Genomic DNA, 12,562 nt, shown 5'->3' with positions numbered 1-12,562 from the left:
AACTGTGAGGGTAAATATTACGCTACAAAACGATGATAATGCCAAAAATGTATCTAAAATTGTAAAGAATAACAGTGACAAAGAGGAAACAGTCGTGTCAGGGAGGCAGGAAAAGCACTAAGTTAGACTTGAATGTGAAACACACGCTGTGTCTGCGAATGCACACCCGCCAACCTGACAGGGGAGTGCGGAGTCAGGACAGCACTGCCTGCTCCTGAGAGGCAGCAAGAGGGGGGCAGAGAGGAGGCGGCGCAGACGGAAAACGGTGACAAGGTGTCTCCAGACGGAAATACCCAAACTATACACACAGCGATACTCTCACTCAAAGGCGAGAAGTGTCAAACCGATTAAAGGGAGACTATACACTATTCACAGGGGCACACGTCAAGACGCAAGACCACAGACAGGTGGAAGCAAAAGATGCCCAGGCAAACAGGACCGAGAACCGACGCGGCAGCACCACCGCCAGACATCGTCTAAAGAGAAGCCCCGCCAGCGAGGAAGCGGAGTGTCTCAGATGGACACAAGTCCAGCCCAGGACGAAGACGAGGATTCCAAACGTGAATGTGCCCAATAACACAACCTCAGAATATCAAAACACGGACTGACAGCAAGAGAAAAGGAGAAACAGCCAAGTTCACAACCGCAGTGGGAGACGTCAAAGAACACATCTCGTGGAACTGGGCTCCTGGAATGTAGTCACCTGCAGCCATGAAGTGCCTGGAATGCGGCTGGCTCTACAGTGAGATGTGCTGCGAGCATGACACATACACTGGATTTCGAAGGCTCAGCGTGAAAAGAAGAACGTAAAATATTTCATTAGGTTTTATCATGCTGATTACACACTGAAATGGTAACATTTTGGGTGTGTTAAATAAAATATATTACAGTTAATTTCACCTATTTCTGCTTGATTCAACGTGGCTACCAGAATCTGAATTACATGATTAACAAACCTGATTAATTGACACAACAGGAGCCACTGCATTCCCACTGATACACGTTATTTTCAAAGCCCCAAGGAACACATAACAAAGTGAATATATATGGGGCCACCAGGGAAGCTTGAATTATTTCAAAGGACTGAAATCATACAGGGATTATTACTGAAATAACACTTAGGGATTGCAATGGGCTGACAGTTTATGTGCCCTCAAACTTCACCCCGAATGCAGTGATGATCCTAGGAGGCAGGGACTCTGGGAGGGGATCAGGGCAGGAGGGAATGAGCTGCCGTGCTGAGGGCAGGGAGAAGCGGGCAGTCTAGGAAGCAGGAAACCGGCTTCAGCAGACGTGGCACCTGCTGGCACCTTGATCTTGGGACTCACCAGCCTCCAGGACTACAAGAAACAACTTTCTGTTGTTCACCAGGTAGTCCATGGTATTTAAAACAGTAGCCCAAAAAGACTAAGACGGGGCTCTTCATGGAATTAGGTTAGAAATAAAAAAAGGGTCACTAGAAAAACTTCCCCAAACACTGGGAAGTTGAATGACATACTTCTTTAAGAACTTCATGAATAATAACTTTAAAACACACAACGAAAATTAGAAAACACTTTTACATAAAAGATAATGGAAATTTGGCTTATTCAAATTTGTGGGATGCAGTGAACTGTGTTTAGAGAGTAACTTAAAGCCTTAAACACAAATACTGGAAAAGAAGGAAGGCTAAAAATCAGTTAACCCTCTATCTCAAGAAACCAGAAAAAAAGAATAGCAAACGAAACACAAGGCAGATGAAAGAAAAAGGAGCAGAAAATACGGAAACAGAAAACAAATATGAAGTTTTTAAAAAACAGAGCCAAAAGCTGGCTCTTCCAAAGAACTGATAAATTAGACTGATTAAGAAAAAGAGACAAAGCGCAAATCACCAGCATCGGGGATTTTTAAAAGCGGAGACAACACATCTTACAGATAAGAAAGATATTCTGAACCACAGGACACTTACTAACTGGGGAGTCTGCTGGCCTCAATAAATTCCTAGCAGGGGGGAAATGCTTTACCTAAATAGACCCAAGAAGACATACAAAGTCAGAAAATTTGATTTGCATGAAAAAAATTAAATCTGAAATTAAAAGCCTCCTGACAATGAAACCAACTGGCTTTGCCAATCAATTCTTCCAAAAATCTAGGAAAGAAAACAGCAATCTCACAGAACTCTGGAGGTAAACAAGGAACACTCTCCACCTTGTTTTATAAGGACTAGCATAACCTAGATACTAAAACCAACAAGGAAAAGAAGTACAAGAAAGAAAAATTACAGACTCTGAGTACAGATGAAATAATCCTAAATAAAACACTAACAAATAAAGCCCAACAAAAGGAGAATACATCGAGATCAGGTTGGGATTGTTTTAGAATCACAAAAATTTTTAAAAGTTAAATCACCACATAAAAGAAAAATCACCTGTTTCAAAATCTGCAGAAAATAAACTTAAGAAAATTTAATGTAACAATTTTAGTTCATGACTAAGAAAAAACTCTTATCAAATTAACAGGAGAATTTACATATTTTGATAAAAATATCTACAAAAAAGCTAATATCACACGTGATGGTGAAATACTGAAAGCTTTTCCTCTGATAATGGGAAAGAGACAAGGATACTTATTCTCACTACTTCTGTTCACCACTCTGCTGGAAATCCTAGTCAGTACAATAAGGCAAGAAAAAGAAAAGGGTTATCACAGTTGGAAAGAGGGAAAACAAAGCACTTATTTGCAGACATAATCGTGTATACATAAAAAAATACAAGAATTATTTGAAATAAATGGATTCAGCAAGTGAATATAGAAAAATCAATTCTATCTCTACATATTAGTGATTTATAATGGCATTGAAAATATCATATCTAATCAAACATGTACAAGACACACAGCAAACTATAAAAGAAGATCTAAAAACTGGAGAGCTATACACATTGTGTTCACGGATTACAAGAACAATATTAAAAAGATGTCACTTCTCCCCTCACTGGTCAACAAATTAAATTCAACCTTAATTAAAATCCCAGCATTTTCTGGGGAAAGACGGCCAAGTGGGTTCTAAAACTTTTCTGAAAATGCAAAGGGTCAAGATTAGCCAAGGTAATACTGATTAAGGACTCAGCTGTAGGATATAAATTACCAGATCTGATACCAACTCAATCAAAGGTCATTTAGGCAGTGTGGCATTTGTGCGAAAAAGACAACAAGATCAGTGAAGCACAGGGGAGTCCAGACAGACCCACACGTTTACAGTCACTTGGTTTACAGCAGAGATGACACTGGGGAAAGGATAGTTAAAAAAAAATTACACCTGGATACCCATTCCTCAAAAGAGGAAAAAGGAAGCAAGGCCCCTGTCTCACACCATAAACAAAACCAACTTCAGATGGATTACAGATCCAGCTGTAAAAGATAAACAATAAAGCTTTTACAAGATAGTCTCTTCATGTGGCTTCTTGTTAATATCTCTCAATGGCCACAAGTGCATTAAAGATTACTGAAAAGACTGGTCACCTGGGATACGTTAAAGTAAGACATTGTATTTTTTAAAGGACACCACTCAGAGAGAGTAAAGGCAGACACACTCAAGAAAGTAAAAAAAAAAAAAAAAAACCTGCCATACATACGTGTACTCAGAGGATATAAAAAGAACTCCTAAATTCAATAAGAAACAAGACAGACAGTCCAACTGAAAAATGGGCAAAAGACAATTACTTCATCAAAAAAGGTTTTCCAATGGCACCAAACGCCCAGAGAGAAGCAGTGGCTCTGCTTGGGGGTGGGTGGGGCGGGGACGGACAGGGACTAGCAAGACCCCACCCCACGGAGCTGCCGCTGCTCAGCACCCCCAGCCAGCCACAACCAGAACCCAGGACAGCAAGGGGCACAAGCCCCGGAGGCTCACACTCGGGGCGGGGGCAGGACGACCGTCATGGTCACCACCGAGGGTCTAACACACTCCATCCCCTGGCAGTGCTACGCCTTTGAACACACCCCACAGAGATGCATGCACATCCGCACCAGAAAGCAAGAAGAACATTCAGGGCAGCATTTGTAAAACCTAGAAACAACTCAGATCCCCATGAACAACAGAAAGAATAAACGACGGTACATTCAAGTGTGCTCAGTCGCTCAGTCACGTCCAGCTCTCCGCAACCCCATGGACTACACAGCCCACCAGGCTCCTCTGTCCATGGAATTTTCCAGGCAAGAATACTGGAGTGGGTTGCCATTCCCTACTCCAGGAAACTTTCCCGACCTAGGGGTCAAACCTGCGACTCCTGGATTGGCAGGTGGGTTCTCTACCACCGAGCCATCTGGGAAGCCCTGTGTACATTCATTCACTGGGTTACATAGCAGGCGAGAACCAACCAACCTACATGGACAGAGCTCGCAAAAATAATGCTGAACGAAAGAATCAAGAAATAAAATACACATATTACTTTCATTTGCACCAAGTCAAGAACATGTCAAATTAATCAATGATGAAAAGACTACAGTTAGCTCTGGGAGAGATGCTGGGAGCGGGTGGGAGGGGCTCCTGGGAAGCCTGAGAATGTTCTTTTCTTGGTCTGGGCAGTAATTATAAGAGTGTGTTCACAGGGTGAAAACTTCACTGCAATGTACATTTATGACGTGTGAATTTTTCTGACCTGTGTTCTGTTACGGTAAAGTTTTTTTAAGTACATTGTTACTTCCTACATATCTGGCAGGATTATTCATACGCCTACCTGATCACACAATTAGCCACCAAACAGACCACAGATGCCAAGAAAGGGAAGGATCCAAGAAGGCTGACTTGCTGGTTCCCATGTTTCTAAAACGCTGCACTCAGGCGCTCAGTAGGTGAGCGGTGACATCATCGCATTCTTCACTCAACAAGGCATTTCCAGGCTACACCACGGAGCAGCAGCTGGAAACAAAGCACTGAGCGCTGTCCCACTGCTGGTGACAACCTCCACCGCACGAGACCGCACGAGACTGCACTCGACAAGACTCCCGGCCCTTCCCTGCTTCGTCCCTGTGCTTATCCTTCCAAAAAACTACATGTCCGCGGCTGCACCTCAAATTACAATAAGACAAATACGATTATGAAAGAACAAAAGAAAAATGCCCAAGTACTGAAAAGATTTACAAATACTACGATGAAATCCCAGTAAAGCACAACTTGGGCAACCCTTCGAAGCTGCGGTGGTGGCGGTGGCTGTTCAGTCTAAGTCGTGTCCAGCTCTTTGTGACCCCGTGGGCTGCAGCACACAGTCCTTCACCATCTCCTGGAGACAGTGGTACTGGCGACAAAATTGGACCCAAACAAGCCTGGTAATTTACAAGACTCAAACGGGAAAAAACTTCCATGATTCTCACATCTGACTGAGAAGGAACGTTACAGCACTGACGTCAAATTCCTGTTGCTAAAGAGGAAATCCAAACGTTTGGCTTATCAATCTTTCAGGAGACTTGACGAAAGCCAAGAAATGCATTAAGGCTAGTAATTATTCATTTACTAATTTACCACTGCAGACCCGTCATGAGAGAATGCATGCACGCTTATTCAGGTCTATCTGACAGCACCATAAAGGCGCCTATTCTGAGTACGGCAAACAGCACCTCCGCAGCCATAAACACCCAAGGAACCTTGGCGTCTCCCACTACACTCTGCGCCGCCCAGCGCAGTCTTCAGCTGACACCTCCCTGCACTCATCATTAGATCCTCAGAGCCACAAGAAAAGGCCTGGACACACGGCTGCAAACGCAACGCCCTTAGATGAAAACCTTGTTGTGACCGTGAGCTTTATAACCTTCAGCTGCTAAAGAGAAAGTGCTGAAGGAGCCCATCTTCAGTCTTCTATCCCCTGAGACAACCTGACTTACAAAGCACGGGGCTGCTGGGAAAGGCAGACTGTAAACATTCTCTTCCTGGGAGAGCCATTCCTTTTGTCCAGGATGCTGCATTAGGAAACTGGAAATACGTGATGCAACCCACGGAGTCACACGATTAGGAGGGGAAAGGCTTACGGCAACAAAGCTGAAGGCACCACAGAAACTGGTTACTTGGTGGCCCTTTTTTCCAAAACTCTGCAGCTCTCCTGCAAATCTAGGCGGCTCCTTCTGCTGCCCCCCCCCCCCCCCGCAAGAGATGAACAGGACCGATAAGGTGTCTTCACAGGACTTGACAGCGCACCAGTTTGCTCTAGCTAAGAAGTTCAATCCCTCAGGAACTTTATCTGTATGTGACTTACAACTAACAGAACCACCATTGCGCAAGTGATGATGGCAAAATACACATCTAAAATAGCAGCATCCCCTCAAAAAAGCGTTTAGACAAAAACCTGCAGGGGAAGGTCGGCCATACCTGTGGAAGCGCAGTATTGAGCTGCCTCTGCAAGGAATCTCTTTCGTGACCAACCTCGTGCAGTTTCCCCTGGGTTAATGCCAGCGTTTCTTGGGTCTCTCTCAGCGTGTCGAGAAGACGGTCCCTCTCTTCCAGCATAGAGACCATCAACTGTTCAAAATGTGAATCCGCATCTGGCTGCGAAGGGGAGCTGGACCCTTGGCTCCCACTTCCTCCCGGGGGGCCTTCTGCTTCACTGATGGTCGGCATCACCTCGCACATCATCTTGAAAAAAAGAGACCCGGACCACCGTCATCAGGCACTTCTAAATAAAGGCTTCTACAAAGCTGCAACTTTCTAGCTATCTGGAGCTGATAAATGAGAGGCCTTGCTATTTCCAGATCTGACTGTTAGGCTCTGTAGAGAGAAGTAGTCAGGGAAAATACACACAGGCCTATCCGAAGTGCAAGGCACACCCAACAGGAGAACATGACTACTGACCATAATCAGTGAAGGGGTAAAGACCACACAGACTACCCCTCACACAAAGGACAAACCCTGTGGCATTTTGTTTGCAAAGCCGTACTTTCTGATTGTTGAAAAACAAGTGTGCTTCTGTAACCCTTTTTTTTCCCTCCTTTCTTATTTCCCGGTTGGGGGGGGGGGGGCGAGGGAGAGAGAAAGTCAAAACACGTGCCACCCAATCGTGTTTCAGGAAAAAGCACAGAAGGAGCATACAGTCAGTAAAACTGACAAGTACAAAACCCATCAGGCATCTTACAGGAATGTGTACAGTCAGCTCCGGGGAAGGACTGACTAGCTCCCCGAATTCTTGGGCTGGATTTGGTGAGCGCTAAACGGGAACTAGGCTCGTTAAGGACTGTGAGACGTGCATTTGCAAAGACTGCGGTGGTTGGTCAGTCAACCTCACTTATGTAAGTTCACAGCCTCTCCCCCCCCCACCCTACTCCCCCCCAAAAAATACTCCACAATGGAAATACAGCGGGTGGAGATGGATGGATAGGAAGGGTCGAAAAGTGACGGGTGAGACTACGAGAGGCTCCTCTGTCTCAAATGTAATGACGGGGCGAGGGGCGGTGCTCCGGGCTCGGCGGACCCCCGGGACGGAGGTGCCCAGGGCCGCGCACCGCGCACCCGACGAGAACGACGCTTCTAGCCGGCTCGCACCCGCGCCCCGGTGCGACAGCAGCGGGGACCCCAGGGCGCAGGGGACCGGACTCCACGGAGGCCGGCCTGGCCCGCGGCTTCCTGCGGCCCCGAGTCCTCGTCCCCGCGCCCAGCGCTGGGTCACCTGGCGCTGGGGTCAGGGAGGTGTTGGCGGGGGGGCCGCTCGGCCCCGCGAGTCCGTCCGCCGGGGGTCCCCCCGGGCCGCGCCCCCCGCTCCCGGGGGCGCTGACACTAAGCAGCCGTGCGCCGCCCGGGGCCCCGCTCCGCCCCGACCCTGCCTCGGTGCCCCGCTGCCTTACCTTGCTCGCCGGCGGGAGCGGGCGAGGACGCTCCGCGGGCGGCTGCTCGCTCCAGGCGAGCTCCGGGCCCGACGAAGGCAGCCCGCCGCCCGCCGCCCGCCCCGCGCCCCGCGGCCCCGCGTCCCCGGGCCCGCCGCCCCCAGTCACTGAGGCCGGCCCGCGGCCGGACACTGGCGGAGCGCAGGAGGAGCGGGCCGGCGGCGCGTCGCCGGCGTCAACGTGCCCGACGTCGGGCGCGTCGTCGCAGCGTCAGCGCCGAGCGCCGCCGGCACGCCCCGCCCCGTCCCCCAGCCCTGGAGAGGCGCGCGGGGGCGCCGAGTGCGCAAGTGCCATCGCCTCCTCAGTGGGGCGGGCTGGCCTCTCGGGCTCAGATTGGCTGGGTCCGACCGGAGCCACGCCCAAATCCCCGCCCCCAGACCCTGCCCCAAGCCCCACTCCGAGCCCCGCCCTCAAACCCCGCCCAGGTAGGTGGGCCGATGTCTAGCCCCGCCCGAGCCCCGCCCAGGTGGGTGCGCCGCTGCGGAGCCGAGACTCTGGGCTCCCGGGTCCCGGGTCTGTGCAGCGTCCCGGGCAGCATCTTCCGCCTGGGGCTGTCTCCAGATCTCCGCTGACAGTCGCGGGGTTTCACCAAAGGTCGACATCGAGCGTCCACTGGCGTCAGGTTCTGAGCCGGACAGTTCCCGAAGGTCACCGCTGCATACACACCTGACGGTAGAGCGCGCCCCGCTGCGCGTCACCTGCTCGCAGCCTGCGGACAGGCCTCCGGAGCCTCCCAGGAACCCATCCTTAAACACGACTCGGAAGGACGCGGTCTCAACGCAAGACCGAGCTTCACCTGCAGCACCCGGGGAGACAGAGGTGGCAGTGTGATGTGGACGCTCCTGGGCGCTACGCCGAGAAGGCAAACTTTGGAGCCAGACGCTGCAGCTTCAACTTCCAGCAGACGCTTCTCCCCGCAGTGTGGGCCTGAGCAACGGGGGAGCCCACCTGCAAGATGGGGGAATGAATGATACAGACCCATCCCAGGGCTGTTCTAAGAAACGGAATTTGTAGGGAGCCACCTAGTCAGGACCCTGACTCGGGAAGTACTCAGCGAATGACGGGCATTTTTATCTTTCTCAAACATTGTTATCCTTTTCATATCCATATGTCATCCTTGCTCAAACGTTTAAAAATGCCTTCTATGCACCAAGTCCTGTGCTAGACCTTGCAGATACAGATATTAATAAGTGTACTTTAAAAAAATTAAAGCAGGTGCTCGCCACTCAAGGTCTGTCTCCTGGATCACAAGCTGAAGTGTCTGGGCATTGTTGCCAAGTGATGCTGACCACTGTTTGGCTAAGTCTAAGCCACCAGGGTACCCAGTTAAGAAAAGGCTGCATGGGGGGAAGGGCGCGGGAGAGGGGAAGTGTGAAGTCTTCCAGGTGGGTTCCTTGAGTCCCGGTTGTGAGCTTATCAAGAACAGGTGCTAAGAGGCCCAGGACCACAGCTTTCATCCATGTATTTGTTCATTCAATAAATATTTGAATGACTCCATATAAATGTGAATTTGCACCCCTGATCCTGGGTCTGGAACAGAGGTAAAGATCCAGCTCTCCCCAAGTTATCAGCTTAATTCATATTGCAGCTATGCTCAGAAGGTACCTGCATCCTAAGAAATCAGCACAATACTGAAATTGTCCACAGGGTGAAATGTTCACTCATTTCATGAACATTTACAGAGCACTTGAACCAGGCATGGCCTAGATGTGGGGAACAGGAGACTGACAAAGACTTCAACTTTCGCCCAGCTCACAGCCTGGAGCGGGGGCGAGAAACCGGCCATCACAATGCCGGTCCTGTAGAGTGCGTGACTGGGTGTCCTGGGAACACAGAAGAGGGGGAACCAACTCTCCATCTGGCATCACAGGGGCTTCACGGAGGGAACATCTGGGCTGGGTCTCAGGACGTGCAGTTTTCCAAGCAGAGAAGGGAGAAGCCCAGCCCATTTGGTAGAGCAGCAGGAAAATGAGAATCCCAGATTTCACTTGCTTTCATTCATTCATTTCATTCCCTCAGATTGCCAAATCAGTAAGACGAAAATTGTAAACAACCTCCAATGACCAGCAAATGACAGGCAAAATTCCTTGTCTTGATTGTAATGGTAATTACATGACTACATGTGCTGATCAAATCTCGTACAACTGTACATTTTCTAGATATTTTATTTTCACTTTATTATTTATTTATTTGGCTGCATCTGGTCTTAGTGGTCCACCAGGGAAGTCCCCAGAACTGTACATTAATATGTTATTTATGCCCTAATTTTGTAAATGGTAAAAAGCTTTTAAAAAAAATAACAAGTTACACATGAGAATATACAGTGTGAGCCCGTATTAAAAAAAAAAAAAACAGTTTGTATTTAGATAAAGTATGTATTATGTAAAATTTGTTGTCTCTGGAAAATTCTAAATATTATTAATCAAACTGATAAAATTTTAGTAAAATGAGTTTTACATGAGATGAAATATTTTGGAAAACTAAAATTCAATTTTAATCTGGAGTTTATAAAAGGAAACATATGTCCATATATGAAAACACTTTTGCTGTATCCAGTTCTTTTATGTTTCTCTATATGTGCCCGTACATAGATACTCCTGGAAAGAGTTAACATCAGCCTGTTGGCAGTGCTTGTCTTTGAGGGGAACTGTGGGTAGTTTTCACTTTCTTCTTTGTGCTATCCAGATACTTTATCATGAATGTACATCCTTTTTTATCATTTGTGGAAAACCCCCCACCAATGTTACTTTAATAAAACCTAGGCAAGAACAAACCATGGAAAATTGCTTTCAGGAAGCTCAGATGACATTTCAATGTAGTAATTTATATCACTCAACTAAACTCTTTCCCAGAAGTATCTACCTGAAAAATATTTCAGAGGCTCAATCAGGAAAACAAAGAACACGGAAAATGTTTTCTCTCCAATTCTTCTATTAAAAGTCAATAAAATATTGGGGGTACGGGTGTGGAGACTTTTTTTTTTTTTTACTGTGGCCAGAGGTGTGTTTTCACAAATGTGCCTGCCAGCTTGACTCTCCAGATGATGTAGATGTCTGCTTTGAGCGTGGCCTGGGCCACCTCCCCTGTCTAGAAATGTAAGGGGCTCAGGAGGAGGGTTCCTGTGAGATGAGTGTGTGGCCTGGCCTCAGTCACAGAGATCTGAGTGCATCCCAAGTCTATTAGAATATGCAAAGCAACCTAATGAATCATGTGTGTGTGTGTGTATGTGTGTCTGTGTGTGTTAGTTGCTCAGTCGTGTCTGACTCTTTGCGACCCCATGGACTGTAGCCCACCAGGCTCCTCTCTCCATGGAACTGTGCAAGCAAGAATCTGGAGTGGGCTGCCATTTCCTTCTCTAGGGGATCTTCCCGACCCAGGGATTGAACCTGGGGCTCCTGCATTGCAGGCAGATGCTTTACCAACTGAACTACTAGGGAAGCCCCACTGAATGGTGGTAGGCAATGCTGTTGGAAGGGTAGGGGAGCGTAGGTCTGAGGTGAGGGCAGGTGGTGGAGGCTGTGGCTCTCCGTTCAAGAGGAAGGAGCTGAAGCTCAGAGATGCAAAAAGCATTTGCCCAGCAGCACCCAGCTAATTTGAGAAGAGCTGGGACTGGAACCTTGATTGAACTGGGGGCTTAAGTGCTGATCTAGCCACTATGCTTGTGAGAGGGAATGGTCTCTTGAAGGGACCGCCAAGGACTAAGCATTTTATCAGTGGGTCTCAGTGCTGTCCCAGTAATCCTGTCCCCTGCAGAGGAGGCGGGGGCCCTGGGCTTCAATAGCTCCATGACTTTAACCATTAGAGCCAACCCTATTTGGCTTCCCCATGTATCCCTGCCAATGGGGTGGGAATGGGGGGTGGGGGATGGCTGGCAAACAAGGAGAAAGAAAAAGAAGACTGTGTTTGTCTCTTTAGCTCTGAAAGTCATTTCCCACATGGCTGCTCCTGTAGCCTTCCCACTACACACGTGAGGAAACTGAGGTCCCAGTGGCCACTAGGCCAGGAAGATCACAGGCCTGCATGTTGCCGTTTCCATGGCAACTCTGTTTCTCACAGTCAACCAGTTAGCTGCAGTTCTGGTCCACGGCTGAGCCTGTCGGGAGCTTGGTCAGTGCACATTCATCCCCAAGAGCCTGAAGGAGAAAATTCCCTGTGCAGAGCATTTACAGGGATCCCCTTACTTATAGAACCTCACTGAATCCTCCCCAGTGTATCCTCCTTCCTTTCACGGAGATGAATGCTGGGACATGGAAGTACCAGATTACCCGCCCAGTGCCCGCAGTTCATGATTCAGTACAAGCTGGGGCTAACCCCAAACTGAGTCTAGAGCCAGTTATTGTGATGCTATATCAGAAAGAGTCCCCAGGCCCCCAAAACTGGGGACAAAATCCCTAGACCAGTGCAGGGCCACCAAGGCACTAAGTCTGGCGCCCACGGAGGGTCTGTGGGCCTCTCCCACCCTGGTCTCCATCGCCCCAGCAGCGCCACTCACAGGGAGGCACTAGCTCCTCGAGGATCTCGGGGCTCCCACACAAGCATGAAGGCTTCTGTTTCTTGCATCTGTGTAATTATATTTTAAAAGCAAGTCATAAACTCCCTGCAACGTGCTTCTCTTGACAACTTCATTATGTGCTTCCGAGAGAGCCGATCCAATAAAAACACCCAGCAATTGGAGGAAGAACGGTACAGGCAGGTAGTTCAGACTCTCCGAGGGCTCAGC

At 48.4% G+C, this 12,562-nt stretch overlaps 1 protein-coding gene across 8 annotated transcripts in view; it reads right to left on the bottom strand.

Annotated features, from left to right (window-relative positions):
* PPFIA1 (PTPRF interacting protein alpha 1) overlaps positions 1-8,024 on the bottom strand; it is a 76,919-nt gene extending 68,895 nt beyond the window's left edge. For 7 of the 8 annotated variants that reach the window (XM_024986953.2, XM_024986954.2, XM_024986956.2 and 4 more), the window contains exons 1-2: positions 7,804-8,024; positions 6,338-6,601 (exon numbers count right to left, since the gene is read on the bottom strand). In XM_024986953.2, the coding sequence (XP_024842721.1) occupies positions 6,338-6,601 (264 nt within the window). In that variant the 5' untranslated portion in view covers positions 7,804-8,024. Of the gene's footprint in view, positions 1-6,337; positions 6,602-7,803 lie in introns of those variants that run through there. The other variant, NM_001191377.3, reaches the window with a different exon arrangement.
* Between the last annotated feature and the right edge of the window lie 4,538 nt (positions 8,025-12,562).

This window comes from Bos taurus, chromosome 29 (assembly GCF_002263795.3).
Source record: "Bos taurus isolate L1 Dominette 01449 registration number 42190680 breed Hereford chromosome 29, ARS-UCD2.0, whole genome shotgun sequence".
NCBI lineage: Eukaryota > Metazoa > Chordata > Mammalia > Artiodactyla > Bovidae > Bos > Bos taurus.
This window is presented reverse-complemented; position numbering and strand designations above follow the sequence as displayed.